Source organism: Lissotriton helveticus, chromosome 10 (assembly GCF_964261635.1).
Source record: "Lissotriton helveticus chromosome 10, aLisHel1.1, whole genome shotgun sequence".
Classification (NCBI taxonomy): Eukaryota; Metazoa; Chordata; class Amphibia; order Caudata; family Salamandridae; genus Lissotriton; species Lissotriton helveticus.
The window spans coordinates 494,137,334-494,158,972 of record NC_136071.1 but is presented as its reverse complement, the minus strand read 5'-3'; the positions used below and the strand labels follow the sequence as shown (position 1 = coordinate 494,158,972).

General features: G+C 43.0%; 1 protein-coding gene across 1 annotated transcript in view; it reads right to left on the bottom strand.

Moving 5' to 3' along the window:
* LOC144785349 (lipopolysaccharide-induced tumor necrosis factor-alpha factor homolog) overlaps positions 1 to 21,639 on the bottom strand; it is a 282,851-nt gene that overhangs the window by 241,421 nt on the left and 19,791 nt on the right. Inside the window, exon 2 of the mRNA XM_078664306.1 lies at positions 17,110 to 17,172. Within this exon, the coding sequence (XP_078520432.1) occupies positions 17,110 to 17,172 (63 nt within the window). The remainder of the gene's footprint in view (positions 1 to 17,109; positions 17,173 to 21,639) is intronic.

Here is a 21,639-nt window from a genome sequence, read left to right as displayed (position 1 = left end):
GTATGCTCAGACATGAGTCCCTTGCTCACTGCACCATCAGGATTCAAGCAAGCCTGGCCGAAGACGGCTGTAATGCCAGAAACCGGTCCCCGGAAGCTTGTTTCCTTTCCAGTGAAGAATTGGCTTGGTAGTTTGGTCTGCCCTGTTCCCATGATGCACTGGGCCAGGGACAGACTAATTTGCATATAGCCAGGTTCTGAACTGGGATGGTGCAGTGAGCTAAAAAACGGTGATGGATCAAGCCCTGATCTGTTGACTGGGTAGGAGTGTTCTGATTAACTCAGATACTCTGTCCATCACCACCCCCTTTTTGAAATATTTTGGCCACCACAAGTGTGGAAGGGTATGCTCAGACATGAGTCCCTTGCTCACTGCACCATCAGGATTCAAGCAAGCCGGGCCGAAGACGGCTGTAATGCCAGAAACCGGTCCCCGGAAGCTTGTTTCCTTTCCAGTGAAGAATTGGCTTGGTAGTTTGGTCTGCCCTGTTCCCATGATGCACTGGGCCAGGGACAGACTAATTTGCATATAGCCAGGTTCTGAACTGGGATGGTGCAGTGAGCTAAAAAACGGTGATGGATCAAGCCCTGATCTGTTGACTGGGTAGGAGTGTTCTGATTAACTCAGATACTCTGTCCATCACCACCCCCTTTTTGAAATATTTTGGCCACCACAAGTGTGGAAGGGTATGCTCAGACAGGAGTCCCTTGCTCACTGCACCATCAGGATTCAAGCAAGCCGGGCCGAAGACGGCTGTAATGCCAGAAACCGGTCCCCGGAAGCTTGTTTCCTTTCCAGTGAAGAATTGGCTTGGTAGTTTGGTCTGCACTGTTCCCATGATGCACTGGGCCAGGGACAGACTAATTTGCATATAGCCAGGTTCTGAACTGGGATGGTGCAGTGAGCTAAAAAACGGTGATGGATCAAGCCCTGATCTGTTGACTGGGTAGGAGTGTTCTGATTAACTCAGATACTCTGTCCATCACCACCCCCTTTTTGAAATATTTTGGCCACCACAAGTGTGGAAGGGTATGCTCAGACAGGAGTCCCTTGCTCACTGCACCATCAGGATTCAAGCAAGCCGGGCCGAAGACGGCTGTAATGCCAGAAACCGGTCCCCGGAAGCTTGTTTCCTTTCCAGTGAAGAATTGGCTTGGTAGTTTGGTCTGCCCTGTTCCCATGATGCACTGGGCCAGGGACAGACTAATTTGCATATAGCCAGGTTCTGAACTGGGATGGTGCAGTGAGCTAAAAAACGGTGATGGATCAAGCCCTGATCTGTTGACTGGGTAGGAGTGTTCTGATTAACCCAGATACTCTGTCCATCACCACCCCCTTTTTGAAATATTTTGGCCACCACAAGTGTGGAAGGGTATGCTCAGACATGAGTCCCTTGCTCACTGCACCATCAGGATTCAAGCAAGCCGGGCCGAAGACGGCTGTAATGCCAGAAACCGGTCCCCGGAAGCTTGTTTCCTTTCCAGTGAAGAATTGGCTTGGTAGTTTGGTCTGCCCTGTTCCCATGATGCACTGGGCCAGGGACAGACTAATTTGCATATAGCCAGGTTCTGAACTGGGATGGTGCAGTGAGCTAAAAAACGGTGATGGATCAAGCCCTGATCTGTTGACTGGGTAGGAGTGTTCTGATTAACTCAGATACTCTGTCAATCACCACCCCCTTTTTGAAATATTTTGGCCACCACAAGTGTGGAAGGGTATGCTCAGACATGAGTCCCTTGCTCACTGCACCATCAGGATTCAAGCAAGCCGGGCCGAAGACGGCTGTAATGCCAGAAACCGGTCCCCGGAAGCTTGTTTCCTTTCCAGTGAAGAATTGGCTTGGTAGTTTGGTCTGCCCTGTTCCCATGATGCACTGGGCCAGGGACAGACTAATTTGCATATAGCCAGGTTCTGAACTGGGATGGTGCAGTGAGCTAAAAAACGGTGATGGATCAAGCCCTGATCTGTTGACTGGGTAGGAGTGTTCTGATTAACTCAGATACTCTGTCCATCACCACCCCCTTTTTGAAATAAAATGGTTTTAAACACTATTCACAAACAGAGTCACAACGGGCTTTTATACATAAGGCCCAGCACAGTTGCCCTAATGTAATATGAAAATGTAAGTTCTGCTGAATGATCTAGAATTTAGTAATCTACCTTATTAAATGCACATCGTACCTGCCCATTCACAAAGATGGAGACTATCTTTTTGTGACTGTAGCTCCTGACAATACACCCGGGAGGCCCAGCTACCTGACATAGCGTATTAGACTGCACACCACTTTTCGATACCATATGCAGAGACAACATCATTATCATGTACTTTTGTGTCTCGTAGGCGTATCAAGGCCCTGCTCAGTTTATTTGCCCATTTTGACCGCATATACTCCTTATAGGTTACACTGATACTTCTGAGATATGTTATTTTAAATCACTTTCAGATGCACTCATATATTACATACTGATAGATGCCAGCCTTGGGTGTAGAATTTCCCAGTCGCCAACATTTCATGTGACCTGACTGACTTTTTCCTGCCTATTAGAACATTTCCTTTTTACCTCATATCTTGCAGGCTTACCAAGGCCCTACACACTAATTTTTCGTCGCCTGCACAAAGCGGGTGGTTAGCACGTTGGTACTTTGCACGTGCGTTCTCTTCTGAACTTGTAATAAATGCCCCTAGGTCCACTTGTGTCAACAACTTATAGCGTACCGTTGCATAGCACATTAGCAGCTATCTCTTCGCCAAGTGCACATTTAGGTTTTGTTCTTAGTTCACTTTGCTTTGTCTAATTTTTTCAAAACAAATTGAGCCTTTTCTATCAGTGTCTCCCTTGTGATGACTAGGCATTTTGTACCCACCTTAACATATGTATGTTGGCACTACTTGTCCACCTGGACATTATACGATGCTGCCTTCATCTTTTTCTCCTCAGCAGTTATTAATTTGCACAAATAAGGAGTCTCCCACATTTTAACTTGTAACGCCTCAATTCACAGAATTCCTAACTCCCCTTCTTTGTAATGCTGTTTGCATTTGGCGGGAACCCTTGATACTAAAATGTATGTCTTACATTACAGTGAGGCTCAATTTGCCTATGCTCTCACTAGGATCACTGCAGTTTGCCAAACGTCTCAGGTACAGTTTTCCAACCTTGCGTATGTGCTACATATTCCATTATCCTATGCACTATTGCTTCTATTAACCAAACTTGCCACTTTTCTTGAGCACTATTCACAACGGGCCACATGACAGGTGACTTACTACCTTCAACTTCTTTTAACTTCTCGCCAACTGGTTTTGTACACAGACTCATTACTCTTTATGGTCACGTCAGTGCTTCCTTAGACCTCTTGATGGAGACGGTAGCATAACAGTTATTCAAAATCTATCTCTATGTCATTGTTACATCTGTGTAATACATTGCGATTTTCCTCTTGCAACCTTGAAATAGCGTCCATGATCAAACATGTGTAGGCTACCTGTCTGCACTGGATATTGCATCCTAACTAAGGAATATGAATAAATGCGAAAAAAATAAACCACTTCCAACACGACTCCAATTTCACAAAACGTCTTTATTAAATGCCTTTAGCCTTCTTTGTGTGCTTCGGTATTTTTATTTTTATATGTATATGCCTACCAAGCTTTCCCTGGTTTTGGCCATTACACCCCAGGTGACAGGGAGTATATAACAGAAAAGTACCAAGTTGAATTCTGTGTGCTCTATATACTTATTTCCCTAAATTTGTATGCAGCCTAATATATGCAAAGACTGTGGCATAACCACCATCATCTCGTGTATTGTTTCACAAAGATTATTCATTCTATTTCAGCTTATTTGAGATGTTAGAATGTTTTTATATCTGGAGGATATCTTGCTTATTGTGAGAAGTTGGCATGGTATATGCTGTCCACTAATTAAAGTGGGCACCTCTACCAGTCCAAACAATCCTTATGGTGATTAGGTCAAAGATAACCTTTATTGAAAGCTATCCTAGTGGTAGCTATGGAGAGCACCCTTCAGGCTAAGTCTTGAAGGAATGTTAAGCACCTTGTTTTACCAGAATGCAATCTTATAGTATTGGTTAAATGAAAGTGAAACCACACAGTAAATATAAAAATAAGTATTTATTATATATAACACTCTCTAGTATCCTCTACACGAGGATAGAACACAAATCAAACAATACATTTGCAAAGAATCAAATGTAGGTAGCACAATACACAGTGGGCTCCCGGGGGTGACCAAATCATATACTACATAAGTGGTATAAGAACCACGACTCGGGACTAGACCTAGCCTAGAAGGTGTAGAATCGCTAGGACCCCAAAGAACCAGCCAAGGTGAGTGAATAGGGATCCCCCGGAGGACCGGTGCAGTGTGAGAATACGACTGCATGCTGCATACAATTCAATGGGACAGTCGTGGTTGGAAAATCAGAGAATTAGGACCCTTCCCAGCAGATTACGAAGACAACCCTTGGAACTTAAGAGTTTATAGAGCCACCCCATCTGTGGATACTTTTGTACCAGAGTTCCCTATCCCAGAGGAGCCGGGTGCATAGGCACAAAGTGACATTGGAAACTCTTGTTTTTCTTTATGGATGTCGACAATGAAATGCTGCTGCTGGAAGAAAAAAACTGTCCGGTGGAATCCAAACATGGATTCTAGATGAGAAGAACCTGAATGCAGAGGGTACAGAGTCTGGGTCACTTTGCAGTGAACAGAGGCTCGGTGGATGAATGCCCACCGATGTCAGTTGCTTCAGTTGTGATGACGGTGATCTTGACTCTTCAGCTGCGAGGACCAAGAGGTGTCTAGGATGACCAGGAGCTGGAGGCAAGCTGTCCCACAAAGGATATCGAGTGCTGAGGGGTCGGTGTCCAGCAGAAGCACCAACAATCCTTGGCAGCGGCAAGCAACGGACATAGTCAATTTCGGTGATGATTTGGCCCAGCAAGGACCAAAAGACTCACCACAGCAAGGGGAGTCAGGGTAGGCCTGGAGCAACCAGGAGAGCCCAAATAAAGCACAGTTGGCCCTCAAGTGGAACCACAGGCCAAAGGCACAGGAGTCGCGATGGGACCGTAGGCGGTTTTACAGGATACCAGCCAGCAGGACACAGTGTACGATGATGCAGGAGTCCTTCTTAAAAAAGGTGCGCTGGGGTCAGGGCTCCAAATGGACCAATGCACAGAATTGTTGCACAACAACAAGCAGGTGCAGCTGAAAATAAACACGATGCACAGGGGTACGGGTATACGATCCCCACAAGGGATATCCGCCTCAAACTCAGTGAGAGGGCAGCTCAACCTCGGAGACCTCCGAAACCCACCTCCTGTGTTGCTGGAGCCTTCGAAGTCTGCAGGAGCTCAGGATCAGCAAACCAGTCAGATGTGTTACTGTGCCTGTGTTTGCAGGGGAGTGACTCCTTCACCCCAAGGGAGATTCTTCTGTTGTCTTGGAGGTCCGCAGGGTCCAGCACAGAGCCTGTCAGGATCATGGACAGTGGCGAGACTGGGGACGGCAAGGGAAGACAAAATTGAGCCCAAGGGAGTTCCAGCGAAGTCCAGCGTGTCCAGGGGGTCAAAGTGTAGTGGTATCTTCATGCAGAATCTTGTCCACATAAAATCTAATATCCTGAAGCCAGGCAGCCCATTTTATACCCACAGGAAAGGGTTAGACAGATTCTAGAGACCCTCCTAGGGGAGAAACAGGACAGAGGGGTGGCTACACCCATGTCCTTTATCCAGTTTTGAACCAGAGCAGAGGCAAATGTCTCCCAGAACTGATTTGAGCTGGACTGTGCACAGGGACACCAAATGTGCCCCTTGTACGGACTTTCTGGTACTGAGACAGTGCACTCACCAAGCCCCAATACACTAAATCCTGTCTGGGAGGTGGCCACACCTCCCTGTGACAGGATGCCTATTGTGCTGCCTTCCCCTGCCAGAGCTTGGCTCAGCAGCAGGAGGGCAGGCTCGTGTCTGTGGCGGGCAGCATCCATTTTGTGTAGTAAGGCTCCGGACAGTTGGTACTGGTAGTCTTAGATACCCCCAGAACTTCGGTTCTGAGGGGAGGAATCCTACCTCCCAAACCAGTCACCAGTGTGAAGATATGATTCCAAGGTGTTTGACACCAAACATGACATACTTCTTTGCAGTCGTTTTCAAGATAGCATTTACCGCAAGGTTATAATGCACCTCTATCTATATGTCTGGCAGTATCCCACACAGCCCGGGAGAATGGTCTCCGAAGGCTGCAGTGGGGCTCTGCTTATGCAAGAGCACCCTCTCACGTAAATCCAGCACCCTGCCTTCAGGATTGATAAGGCCTGCTATAGGGGTGACTTCTAAGGTTTTAGGTGTAGTGATATATACAGATATAATGAACCTATATCGCTCGTAAGTTGTGCAAGCACCAGCCTACACAGGCTGCAGTAGCAAACCAGAGGTTCCATTTTGCATGCCCTCTCGTGGGTGGCATAATACATGCTGCAACCCATGTGAGGCCTCTGGGGTAACTATGCACTGGGTAAATGTGTACCATATACTAGGGACTGATAAGGGTACCCCAGTATCCAATCTGGAGTTTTACCAAAGTACATACATATCAATTTAAGGGAGAAAGCAGATAGGCTGGGGTCCTGAATAGCAGGATCCCAGCCAGACTAGTCAAAACAGTGGGTGCAAAAAGCAAAAAGTGGGGGTAACCATAAGAAGCAGATCCTACTTTCCTACACTTATGCTTGCAGGATTGTACAGAATTGGAACATCAAAATGATTGTGTGAGGGACATATTTGGAAGGTCTAGCTTTTATGGTTAAATAAGAGCAATCGTAATATGAAACAGAACAGCATTCTAGATTTTTAAGGGTTCCAGATACACAAACAGTTTTGAACTTACCAAAAAAGGGAAATGATCAAGCCATAGATACAATGGTTGATTCACAGGGAAAATTAAACCATAAGAAATCTATCACATACAATAGGTCTACTTTCTTCTTTAGTGCAAGCAGTTTTACCGTGGTCACATTACCAGGCACTGCAGAACTTGAAGGCAAGAGACTTGAAAGGGGGACTTATGTATGGGGGCATAGTAAGAATGACAAAAGTACAATTTGAATGATTGGTTTGGTAGTTGAAAACCCTGGATGCCTGGAAAGGATGAGCAAGGTTTTGGAGAAACCTGGATTTTGGGATGGAGTCGCATGTTAACATGCATGGGTGAGGTGCTCAGTTGAATTGATTGAAGACTGATCGAAGGTGCTCCATAAGGGAAACACTGACATAAAAACTGTCAGGAAATAGAAGCTGAACTGTCTGTATTGACACGTTTTGAGGACAGATTGGAGATGTGTCCAGTACTTCTATTTAATGAGTGTTCAATACGTTGGTTGTGTAGAACATAAATTGTACAGGGGGTTACAGGTCCAACCAGTTGGTGGATCCAGCAAAGGAGCTGCAGCAAACTGTTTAAGCACAAGTTTCTCTGAGTATATTCTAGGTTAGTTAAATCTGGTAGCTAGCTGGAATACCATACATTTAGGTAATTTAAGTGATTGGATGTTGCATCCAGATGTTTCATGAAAATCTAGCCTTATTCGGTGTCTCGAGAGGTATATCATTTTGCCTCCAGGTTGACGATTCATGAAATGAAGTACTCCAGTTTGAGGCCAGATTACTGTACTCTGGCTTTAAAAGCATTTTATAAGATTGTAGAGGAAAAGATGTTATGCTTTCCCTAAATTTGTTGTGTTACAGAAGTATTTGTTTATAGTGAGAAGACAGAGGTTTTGTGTGTCTCAAGCTTCAGTCTGGCAATGCTATAATCTTTTCCCAACAATTGCATGTCAAGGCCTCTTGTTAGGACCAGGGGAGATGAACACCTTTAATAAAGAGTGGATGTCTGAACTAGGAGTAGTAAAAACTTGCGGAGTTTCACCCTGTGCGATTCTGCGGAGTTACATAAAAACTCAACGAGATTCCATTGAGTTCCTCCAACAGGTGGAAAATATGCAGCTCTTGTATGCAATTTAGCGGCAGTTGTGCAAGAAACACTGAAACATCAGTGTGAACAGCACCATGCATTGTGCAAGAGCCTGTAGCAATTGGAATTGATATTGCTACTGCTCGAGTAGAAAATCTACTCGAGTGGCAGCAAATCTACTTAAGAGGCAGCACTCTGGCCACAACCACATGAGTTACAAAATCGCAGTAGGGGACCCCAAATCTCACTCGCAGTCACCAGCTCTCTTTTTCTGGAGCTTCACAGGAGAAATATTACACCACAAAGCAATTGGCGAAATTTGTCTGGAACTTTGCGTTAAAGAGTAACACAGAGTGACCAAAATCCTGCCAATTCCTCAGGAAAAACAAAACATTCCACCCATCCCTAATCTAAACTTTAATGTTTGAAGCATATTATCAGATCTAGGAAAGCTGAAGGGCCTGCTTAAGAACCTTCAAACCTCCTTAATGGCAGCAGAAGAAGGCATACAAAGGCTAGGAACCCTTAGGTATACTGGTACTTTGAGTGGCATTTGGATGCCTTGAAGGTTTCTGTAGCATGGTGGTGTCCTGTTTTAGGGTTGTTCACCCCAGGCACATGATAAAAGACAACCATTTGTTACAGTTTGGTGATTTTAGCTAGGCATGTGTTTTGTGGCGGTAGGTCCAGACAAGGAAGTTTGACCTGCGGAAATATGAAAGGGATAATGATTCATAGCCCAGCAAAGTCTAGGAACATTTCTGTGCTGGATATAGTAAAGTTTGCAGGCTGTTTAAATAATGACAATCAGGTAAATTTTTGCTGTTACACAGTATTGCTGGAAGCGGGAGACTCTGTTATGTTTAATTTCATTCTGAAAGGTTTCTAAACTTTAAGCCTCAGCGGTAGTAGCAGATTTTATAAACCAGATAGGTTACCTTTTTCAGGAAACAAAAAAGGCAACATTTGTGATCCACATTTTAAGGCTGTGTGTTGATGGATGGATGTAAGAGTATGAATGCCAGATGAAAGAGTCTGGATAGTGTGGAACAGTTGCTGTTATCTTTTGTTAAACTGTTAAACATATATGGTTTGTGACAAAGTGAGAAGATAATGAAGGAAGGAGTGGATATGTCAGTTGTTACAGACCAGTAATTACATTAGAAGGACCCTGCCAGTAAATGTTTTCCTGTTCAGATGTCATTTAGAAATAATTTTGAAGGCAGCTGATTGATAGAGTGTAAGACTATTTGTAATATTTTATTTTACATTTGTTGAATACACTGCTGGTGCTGCTTTGAAGGGCCATTGTAGATGTATAAAGCTAGCCTCTAATCTTGCCATAAAAGTAGATTTTCTGCATGTTTATGAGAGGAGGATCTGAGTTGTATTAAAGACATGGATGGTAGCAATTTCTCTCCTTTTCATTCCCTCCATGGTTAGTTTACTTATTCTCCTAAAATGAGTAAATCTCCAACCATATCCAGCATGGAATTGTGTCAGCTGAGTACTTTGTGAGAACCCACAAACCTGCAAGCCTGTGTATGTTCACGTGCTCAGGCAGGCATCTTTGCCCTGGAGTCCCCACTGCACAACCTATGGAGTAGATTGATTGTGCTCTAATGTAATATGAGACTACCATGGTGAAATATTCTGTGTAAGCAAACCCATTTAAGAATAAAAATTGACCTTACATATGCAAATGCATTGGCATGTCCTTCTAAATTTCCTTTTGAAATTCTGAAAAAGTGAATTTTCACTGATAAACAGATTTATTCATGTGTAATATTCATCCAGTACAGTGTAGTATTACGTATGACTAATCCTTCACCCAGATTTACTCACATGTGATATTAATTCAGTACAGTGAAATATCATGTATGAGTATTCCTTCTCCCAGGGGCAAGGAGGTGGTATCAAAGTACAGAGATACTCTGTAAATATTTTAGGAACACCAACTTATCTGGATGTATATATGTATGTCCGTAGGACTATATATTCAAAGGCTTTTGTGGCCAATAACCATCTGATTTGACAAAACACTGGACTTTTCAGTGGTACCACAAAAACGCCCGTGGAGGGGGGTGGAGGGGGCTCAGCTCAGGGGTCCCCCTACCAACTATGGCAATCCCCTGGACTGTGAGCTTGTGACTGGGTGCAGAGCAGGAAGGAGTGGACTGTGGCTCTCCATGTACATTGCAGGGGACCCCCTCAAGCTTTGTTACACCACTGGGGGTTGTGATAGCTGAATTGTTTTTTAGAATGTTTAAAATGGTGTTATCAATTTGGAAATGTATACAAAATCTATCTTTTTCTACTAATTCCCAGATTAGATTTTATTGGCCTAGGGTTCGACTATGCACTGTGCACTTTATGTTGGCATTTACCCGTCAAGGAGGGTGGGCAGGCAGGCTTTTGCCTTGCCCGTGTGATAAATCCTCTAGGCAAAGCACGTTGCACTTTTTAATATTTTGCACATTATATAAATCGATGAGAAGCAGATTTCTGCTTTCATTAATAAGGAACATTCGTCCTTGTTCATATCATGATAGTTTCAATTACTTGCATACATTGGCCATCTCTGATATCTACATAGCTGTAGTAAATTTTATAAGGGGTTCTATTGTGATTAGAAATCGCTATGTAGGAAATTGGTATAAGATTGCTAGGGCTTGACTTTGTCATTTTAATTGTCTTTGCTGAAATATTATGAATTGTTGTTTTAAATCATTCTCTGTTGATGTTTTTTATGAATTGTAAATATTTTTATTGTGAAACGTTTATGGTTCTCTGAACCTACATAAAGGTATTCTTGACTTGACTTGACTTATACCAAATTAATTTCAAATAGTAGGGACATAAAATGGGCATCCCCCTCCTATATTTGTTTTGGAAAGGAATATATCAAACGTTTGTGGCCACAAATAAGGTTGCAACCGATCGAACAGCTATTAGCACCCAAGTTCAAGTGGTAAGTGATTTACACAGGGAAAGCTGTCCCATGGGACATCTTCCCCTTTGGGTAGCCTGAGGGAAGGAGAGGAAAAAGACCAGAGGATCACTGTCTCCTTCCCTCAATTTGTTCCCAAACAAGAAGCATTTACTTCTTAAAAACAGGTCCTGTCCCTTTGCACTTGTGCTGCTAAAGAAAATCTTTCTCATATGTCAAAGAAAATGTAGAGATGGAGCCCTGCCTTTTGTCGTTTTGCCACCCAGTGCAAATTGACAGTTTGCGATGTGACCTCTTAGCACATCAGCCTCACCACAAACCATGGTGGTCTGCTTATCAGTGCGCCTGTCCTTCAGACCAAAAATCTTACCTCTCTGGGTCATAAAGTTTGCTTGCGAGCCAAGACACAGTTTTCATAACTTTCCCATGAACTGCTCTGTGTCTGACGAGGTGGCAAAGTAACCAGACATTTTGGTCAAAGCAACAAGTGGCATGAGTGACAAAGTAACCACTCATCATGGGCAGTACTCATGCATAGGTCAATCAATAGAGCCAATGTGCATTGGAATTATAGTCCCACAATACTGACCTGTAAAATTAGGAGAACCGGTGATCTGTACAAGGCACTTCTCAGTGAGTGATGTATAGAAAACCTGAAGCTTATTACTTAAAATATACCGCATATCAAATTATCGTATGCTCACAGAACATAGGCATCCATTTGTATAATCAAAAGGCATATATGTCGAGCTGAAAGATGGAGATGATAGGTAAAGGGTAAAATGTTAATGGTGAAAAGTTAAGGCTAAAAGGCTTAGAAGTAGTTTCATCCCCTAGATGCAGGAACCACGTGACATTATGATATGCAGGGAAATCCTGATTCATCATGTAAAGGGAGTTACCTCTTTTAACATTCCATCACCAAAAACCTGGTGAAAGGATACTGGGAAAAAGTTCTTAAACTGAAGAAAAGCATGTAGTAATTTGGTAATGAACTCTTACTTACCAGTAATCTTCATTAACCTTAGGCTAATCCTTCTCATCAATGTGCTTCCACTGGAAGCTGTTCCGCCTGCTACAGAAATTACTAACATGTTATTTGTTACACAATTTTCTATTGGCTGGTGTACAAGAAACCCTCCCGCCTCCATCACTTCCTGTTAGTAACCAAGAATTTAAAACGGTGTCACTGGATCTAGAAGAGCGGACAGGGTCTACTGTGATGAGGAGGACCATCCTCAGGGAAATGAAGATTACCAGCAAGTAAGAGTTCATCACCCCGACATCTGATCCTCCTCCTCACTGTGTTTGTATTTGAGGATGCACCAAAGCAATGAAAGAGTCCATCACAATTTTACCCTGCTCAAAAAAATAAATGTAATTGTATGTCAGCAATTTAAACAATTGCTGATTTCAGGAAAGAAACACCAAAATTACCACTGTCACACACAGTGAGATGCAAATTAGTGTGCATGAGTAAAGTATTTGGAATTGTCCATGCAGCAGCCCTGCAGATCTTCTCCAAGGAAGCCACTTCTACTTCTGTCTAAGAGCTAGCCATGGCTCTAGTTGATCTTGGTAACACATTTTCTGGTGAATCTTAACCCATAGATATATACGCTGGGGAAAATTGCTTGTTTCACACACCTACTGATGGTGGTCATTGTTGATTTATTTCCCTTGTTGGCAGGACCATGAGAGACAAAAAGGGATTGGGACTTCCTAAAGTCCTTCATTTTTCTAAATAAATTATTAAAGTCTTCTTGACATCTACAAAGGAAGGAGTGCCATTTGAATCTTGAAAGAGTGGAAGGATAATCTCCTGAGAAAAGTAAAAGTCCGATTGTACTTTTAGCTTAAACTTCAGATTTGACCAAAAGACCACCTTGTCCGGAAATAATTTCAAATAAGAAATTAGAAGAGATGGCAACGCTCCCAAATGGCTTCTGGGGGTAATTCCTGTGTAAAAAGGCAGCTTTTGCAGAGACCCATGCAAAGTTGACCTGATCATAAAGTTCAAACTGGTCTTTTTCTTAACCCTGAAGCACTAAAGAAAGATCCCAGGAAGGAGTAGGGTTAAAAACATGTGGGTTTCTTTTAAGTCTAAAGGACCTCAGAAGTTGTTTCTACTAGGGGCACTAAATCCTCTAGAGGAGTTTGTGGCTGCCCACTGGGCCGTTAAGGTAGAAGTTGACAAACCTTTAGAAAAACCCTCTCTTAAGAAGTCCAATATCCAATAAGGATCTCCGAAAACATGATCCAAATCTGATCTTGAACACCATGAAGTAAAAATTACACCAATGTTTGTCATATGCCTTAAGAGTTGAATCCTTTTTAGATAATGGGAAGTCCCATTCCGCATCTTTGGAACATTCTAGATGTAGTACCCTAGCCCTCTCAATCTCCAGGGCATCTGTCCCAACTGATGAAACTGTTTGTTGAGGGTTTGGAATGAAGTAGAAGGGTGATTTGGGGGTCCATTACCATGTGTTGTAAGAGGGAAAACCATGTTCTCCTCACCCAAAATGGAGCTGTCAGTATCACAACTGAGTTTTCCTGAATCCTTTGAAACACCTTTGGTAGGAAGGGAATCAGAGAAGGCGTACAGAAGCTCCTGGGGCCATGCCACCTCCAGTGCATCCAACACAAATGCTTGTTTGCAATTCTGATCTTTGCAAAACCCGGCATGTGGGTCATCCTCTGAGGATGCAAATAGATCAATTATTGGGCAACCCCACTGTCTGGTTATCAATAGAAATGTTTCCTAACTGAGTGTAAAATTCACCAATGAAGGCAAATTCTGGCTCAAATTTTCTTCCCTGCAATATGCCGTACATGTAGAGAGAAGATGTATCTCTGCTTAGGAAAATATCTCCTTGGCCATTTTCTAAGGCCAGGGACGTTGTTCCCCCTTGCCTGTTGACATAGAATTTTGTGATTTGGTTGTCTGTTCAGATTGTCACAGGCTTGCCCTTAAGAACTGCCTCAAATGAGTGTAGAGCTCTGTTGATTTACTCTAACTTTCACCAGTTTGATATAATCTGATTCTCTATGCCTAACCAATTTGCTTGTAACTCCTGAGTCGCTAATGTGACTTCCCACTCCTTCTGACTGGCATCTGTTGACAGGACCTGGGGAAGCTGTTCTTGTAGTGGAACCCCTTCCTGCAGATTAGATGGGAGTAACCACTTCAGGAGATCCTGAACTATACTTTGAAATACTGGAATCTGAATTTGGTTCCCCCCTGAGGATAGGGAATAATGACTCAGAACATGAAGAACCAAAGGCTTTAGATGGTGTTAAGCTCAAGAAACAAAGTAGTACAAGAGGCCATGAGTCGCTGGACTCTGAGCCATTGATGGGCTGAGGAGGACTTGCCCTGAAGCAACTGTTGAAATGGATTCTGAAGATTTTATCTTCCAAGGCTCTGGCAGAAAAGTCCTTGTATGATCTGTATTGTAGAGGGCACCGGTGAATACGTTTTCAGCAGATGGCACCAGATTTCTCCTTGTTCAGTAAGAAATTCAATGACTCCAGAGTTTTGCAGACTAGGATCACAAGTTCCCCTGTCTTGGAAAAAGAAAAGGCAACAATTAACCAGTCATCCAAATAGGGATATAATTGAAACCTCAGCACATAAAGAGAAGCCCCTACTGGTGCACTACCTTTGTGAAGACCCATGGGGATTAAGAGAAGCCGAACGGAAGGACTGGAAATGATTGTTGCATGCTGAAAACCGTTGGAATTTCTGAAAATCTGAACGCATGGAAATCTAGAAATGCGTATCCTTCAAGTCCAATTTCATTAGAAAGTCTCCCTTGGATATCAACGGAGTCACACTTTGGAGTGAGACCGTGTGAGAGAGAGATGTTTTATAAACTAGTGTACATTTTTTTAATCCAGAACTGGTCGAAAGGAGCCATCTGACTTCTGTTCAAGGAAGACAATTGAATAAAAGTCTAAGCCCCCTTCTGCCGGTGGGACTGGAATCACTGCTACTTTCAACAGAAGGGCTTGAATTCTATCCAAAATTGCTGACCTTTTCAGACAATCGTTTGGACTTGGAGTATTGACCACATAAGGATCTGGAGGCTGAGAGAGAAGCTACTGAATATCTATGTTGGACAGTGTCCAGAACCCACTTGTCTGCGATGTAATTTTGCCATTTTTCTAAAACGCAGCGTATTCTTCTCCCCACCATAGGGGATTGATTGTAATTATTTTTGCTGCTGACTTTGAGATTCCAGCTGTGGTCAGGTTTATTCTCCTGCAGCAGCTCCCCCACCATAAGCCCAGTATTAAAAGGACTGTCCGTCCTAATCAGAGAGTGACAGTTTCTTATGTATAAAATATTTCTTAGCAATAGTGGACCTGAATGGTTTAATACGTTTCTTCTCTTCTTCTGCCTTCTTTGCAAGGCCATTAACTTGTGATGAGAATAGTTTATCTCCTGTGAATGGCAAACGTAGAATCAAGTACTGTGCTGTAGCAGAGGCATAAAGGAAATCAAAGAAATAACCAACTGGAACTGGGAGACGAAACCCTAAGGGAATCAAAAAACATATTAGACAGGAACTGGGAGACTAGTTCCATATTCATCAATATGTCAGTCAGATCTTTTTGCTCCTGTAAGCAGCCAAAAAACGCTTGAAAGTCTTTTGGAAGCATTTGTGTTGTGTATGCTGCATATGTGGATGCCCACAAGGAAAGGTTTGTGGCTGTAGATCTACAGAGTCTGAAAGAGATACTTCCTCTGCTGCCAGTGACAAGGAAGAAGAAAAACATGGCTGAATAGTGTTAATCTTATGAATTTTTGGATACTGTTCCTCATAATCTTCCAACATATATCTCTTATCAGGAAATCTCAGAAACCCTAATTTGTCAATCTCTTACCATTCTTTTAGCCACATGCTGCTAATAACATCATGTAGTGGCAAGTCGACCCAAGGAGCCATGTGATATTGGGGGGAAAATTCATCTGTTTGTAGATCCTTCTCCTAGGAGCCCAACACGTCCCTGATATATTTGAGGACATTCAGATATTGTGTCACTTGAATATATTTCCCTTTGGAAGAATCACTCTCCTCATTCTGATTTTGAAGAGTCCTCTGCTTTTTCACCACCAGCTGTGCTAATGCAGAGCTCACAGCCTCATCTATAATTGCTCTGCAGCTAGGACCGTGAATCAGGGACCATTTTCTCCACTTCAGGTAGTCTAAGAGGCTTCACAATGACAGGAATTGTTGCGCTATTGTGACAACGTCCTGGTTGAATATGTTTCCAAGTGACAGAAAATCTTGTTACAACAAGAATACCGTGTGATAAATCAATATGGGAAACATCCTTTATGACGCAACTTTTACCACGCAGTGCCTTTACAACGCAGGTTTTTCAACGCAAGTCATTACAACGGATTGCGCTGGGGGCGCTCTAGGATAGGTAATAGTTTAATTAACTATCCAACACCTTCCCTACTATCCACGGGGACTGGAGTTGGAATAGTAAATTAAACTATTCACTATCCAGCACCCCCCAACGCAAGTCGTTGTAACCATTGCGTTGAAAAACCTGCGTTGTAAAGGCATGCGTAGTAAAAGCATGCGTTGTAACAATGTACATCCATCAATATGCATGCCTTCAGACGAGGGCACATAAAAATAGCACAGCTGCAGCGGCGAAAAGAGCTCCTAGGCAAAGTTCTATGGCACAGTATGCTTCTTCCCTTGTACCTCACCCCAGCTGAGCACATGCGCAGGGTACTAGAAGATACACCGCTGCACTTTTACTTTTACAGTTGCTTAAGTAGACCTCTGTAGAAACTCTGAAATAATAAACATGTAACCCTTGCCTTAAAACGCACAAAATGATTCCCATCTGGAGGACAGTAAACAACAGAGGAGGTGGAAGGTGTGGGAGGGGTTCTTATACCCAATCCAATACAAATTGGTGGAATGAAGAGGCTAGGAGCAGAATAGCCTCAAATGTAAGCAATGTGATCAGGAGGACCAGACATGGGGGCAATGAAACACCATTGCCTATTAGGCAAACGCCTAATGGTGCATTGGTAATACACCCACATTTGCCATAATTGCTGGCTGAAAGGAAATTCAGGAAATAGAAAATATCTTACAAATTAAAGCAATTATTTTTTTGTTGGTTACCTGGTTGTGGTGGTCCCGGTGGAGGAGGCTGGAAAGGGGGAGGATATGGTTGGGGAGCATATCCTGTAGATAAATGAAGTGAATACACAGTCAATTTAAGAAGCTTGAGTGGCATTTGTAAATAATGAAGAGCTTACACAAATGAAGATTTATGATACTAATATATAATTGTTATGCAAACAATCTTTTGGATTAAATAGGTGTGTAAAAACAAATGTTGAAATCACCTTAAAATTTAATTCCAAACTTACACTTTATGAAGGTCAGAACTGGATGAGCATTATTCATGTTTTATCTTTTTATATTGGGGACATGCAGAAAACAAGAAAAAATTGTATACTGTCGAAATCACATAAACAAATTGAAAATGATGTCTGCAATCAATAGGAAATTAAGTACAATGCATTCTAAAACATAAAAAATAATATAGCCATTGTCAAATGAGGTTCTCAATTAAAAATTGCCCCCTATCTATACTACTATTATAAAGGAAGAACTTTGAGGCGGGTAAACTCGGGAACCACAGCGCCAATCCACACACCCGATACATCGTTGTAATCCTCAGGGTGTGCAGATGGACATAGGCTATATAAATTAAAAATAAATACGTTATTAAAAAAATGTAACATTAAAAAAAAGTAGTCCCTTGTAAGTAGTGCCGGCCGCGACGTGCGTGGTGACATCAGACGCTTGGCACAAAAGGGTATTCAGTAAAAAAATGGGCGGGCGGGGGCCCTGAAGCCTGATTGCTCCCGGGCAACGTCGGGACGGGCTGCTAGTATAAACATATAAAGAATACTAATGGTTGCGGTACTATAGGACTTTGTCCATTCTAATAATTTGTTTCCCAATTTATCTCACCATTGTCCACATGTGGGTGACAGACATCTTTCAATACAGGGTTAAGATGGAGCTAGCTACAAGTAGTGCAATAAAAACATGGTTTGTTTATATTTTGAAAATAAATGTTCACCTTCAAATAAAGCAAGATATATTGCTTTATAAGAAGGCACCCGCTTGTTGCTGGGATTCGGCTCAAAAACAGAACTATGCGCAGGATTATAGGACCTTGGTGTATAGGGACTGAGTCCTCCACCACCTTACTACCCATGAGCCCAGGACTGACTAGCTATAGTGTCTCACTTGCTCTCCTTCTCACTCACAGAGAAACAAATGATTAGACACCCCAGAACACAACACTGCCAGATGTCTCAGTTATCGTGGTAATAAGACACACCCTTTTACTTGCACTCTTGTACCTGTCCACAAAAAGATCTGACAGAGACACAAAAAAGGTTAAAAAAAATGTTTTAACTAACGTGCCCTAACATGCAGTATACGTGCCACAACAAGCAGGAAAATGCATAGTACAAATACAGTCAGCATAGCAGCTAGTCCATAAATCATAAAGGGAGAGTCATCATGAAAAGACTAAAGAACCTAACCTCCCTCCCCTTGCTAAGAAGCAGTATTTTTTATATATTAGAAGATCTCTGGGCTTTGTCAGCAGACCCCATATCTTAACCTATAGATGTTAGGTCTACATCATAGGTGCTGTCTCGCTCTTCTCCCTGGAAAGGTCCCTCTCCAAGTGTGGGCTACCTATTTGTGTATTCTAATAAAAACCAAAGTACGTTGTCCAAACAACAGCTGCATCGGTATGTTTTGTCCAAGGGTTAAGGCCTGGCCAGAACAAAATACCAAGGAGCATTGTTGTTGGACTTTACTCACAATGTTCAGTCAAAATCCCAGGAACCTGCAGAAATTGAACACAGTGATGAGTTCTCAAGCGGAAACTACCATGGAAGTTATTGCAAAAATAAAGTTGCGTAGTAACGTGCGCAAAGCAACAGGCAAGCTGAAGCGGTTTCATTTTAACTTAGAGAAAAACAACAATGTCCCTATGGGACATATGACAAGGTGAACCCCATATTGTAGGCTTAGAAAACCCAAAATATCATCCACAATTTTGACCAGGTGAGGGCATTCAAAGAACCTATTCTTCCAATCAACTGTGGAATTAATATTACATTGTGGGCAAGCAGGAGAAAAACAGAGAACATATGCTACATTTCTGAAAAGAGTAGTACAGCATAATTTTACTAAGGAATGACATATGGAGATAATTGCAGCTACATAGTGAAATATAAACTAGATTATTATCTTAAACCAATCTGTATTTTTGTGGATGAATTTAGCAATTTTGTCTTTATATCAGAAATTTAGGAACAAGGATCTACAGATAATTTGTTATACACCTATCCAGTTCTTAGAATTTCTGTCCAGGTGAATAAAGTTGATTAACCATTTCTTTTGTCTGTATCAGCTGAGAAAGAGTGAGGGTGTGCGGTCTGCCTGGAACCAAGATGGTTGCATAGACGGAAAGCTACGGCGAGCGGGGACCCTGCTCTCTATTATCCTCATTATGGGTTCTACAAAATCAGTGAACTCCTCAGACTGTGCCATCTGTGGGTTGCCACTCATGGCATGGTGAGCTGAAATGAGTCGGACAGCCATCCTATGCTGAAAAATAAGGCAACATGGTCAGCTCTTAATCAAAGCAAAATGGTGCATGTGGTATAGAAGGTAACCGGTGGCAACTCACGGTGCGTGAGACTTTGGGTCCCCTGGATTGGGGTAGGTGCACCTGGAAGTGGAGTCTTGGGGCTGGAGGACCACCGGACATCGATGCTGGGGAGGACTGTGAGTGGCGCCGGCTGTGAAAGGATGCAGGTAATATAGAGTGGGCTCAGCAACTCTTCCACGATTCGAGCGAGTGGTGCTGAGGTGCCCTGTTTATTGTTGCTGTGGAGACTGCTGGTGCACCCAGCTTCTGATCCTGGGGGGCCCAGCTTGAATTCTTGATACCCAAATAAGGTGGCTGTGCCTAGATGCCTAAAGGGACGTGAGCTCAGAAATGGAGCGAGGGAGTGTCAAGCTTACTCGTGCTTTCTGTAGCTGGACCTTATGACCTCAGGCCCGGCTGGAAATAGCAAGGACTGAGAAGCTGCTGTGCAGTCCCACAGGTGACGAGACCAAGCACCATTCCTGGTGCAATAGGGAATAATAATGACCCAAAGCATCCAAAGCTGCCCTTTGAGAGCCACAAGTCATCCAAGCTGGTGGAACATGAAGATTATCCCCCAGCTACAGATGAATGCCCACAGAAATAACCAGAGGGTTTGGAGGTAAAGCAACTCTTACACAATCTTCAGACTAGTCTTGTCTTAATAGACAAGAAAATGGACACGCTGAGCACCAAAATAGATAACATTGCTGCTGAGCTAGACAAGCACGAAGGTCATATCAGAGAAGCGTAACATCGTATATCAACGGTAGAAGACACCCAACAATCAGAAAAAGAGAAACTGCTGGAAATGGCTTGAGTCCTGATGCTGATTAAAGATAACAATGTACACTTTTAGGTGAGGTAAAGACACAACAATCTCCACATACCAGGAGTAGCTGAGTCAACCACTCGGGAGAAATGGAACTCTTTGTTGAGACATTACTAGCATCTCTCTTCGTTGCAGACACATTCAGCAAGATGTTTTTTGTAGAGAGAGCACTCATATCCCTGGATCCATGGTCACCCTCGGTTGTGCCGACATGCCCCATTACAGCACTTTGGATGGCCAGAGAGTGTAAAGACTTACAGTACAGGGGAGAAAGCATATCACTCTACCCAGACTTCCTGCAGGCTGTGTAAGAGGTGGGCTGATTCTTACTACCTGCTAGGAAGAACTAGGAGATTGTGACCTATAATATACCATGCTGTACCCGTCCAGACTGTTTATCGCACATAATGGCATAAGTAAAGTATTCACAGAGCCCCAAAAAGTAACTGCCTACCTAAAGAGGATACGCTCTCAAACTACACAGCAACACAGGAGGGATGTTGACCCCCTCCCCCTGAACTTTGATGCTGAGCTGGCACCCTCTACCTAGTGAGGACCCCGCAGATCATGTCCTGTCAGAGCCAGAAACCAACTGTTGGAATATGCAGCACAAGGAACACCTCTGTGACATGCAAGTGGTTATTATGGTTGCCTTGCTGGACATCGTCTGCCACCCAATGGACCCAACATCTTCTATGATAATATTGCAGGCCCTTCATTGGTGAGACCCCAAGCTCAGGCTACTACCCATTGGTAAACACCAATTAAAGTATTCTGGTTTCCCAATATTTTATCCACGGAAAAATAAAACTGATGGGACACCACTTTTCTGGTCATAGTACCACAAGTGAGGGCTGTATTTTGTCAGCGAAGTTTGGGGCCTAAAATGGGCGAGGGGGAGGGAAGATTATGGTAAATGTTCAATTTTGATGTTCTTGCACCACACTGGTAAGGCGCAATACAGAACATGGATGAGGATAGTATGGCACTATCACACACAGCACCCCTTACTATGACCCCCTCAAACCATTTTCCCACCACAAGAGTGTCAATGACCAAGGGTGAACATACTCCCTACTTACTTGGAACATACGGGTATTAAATAACCCGAGAAAGCACAGGTAAATCACCA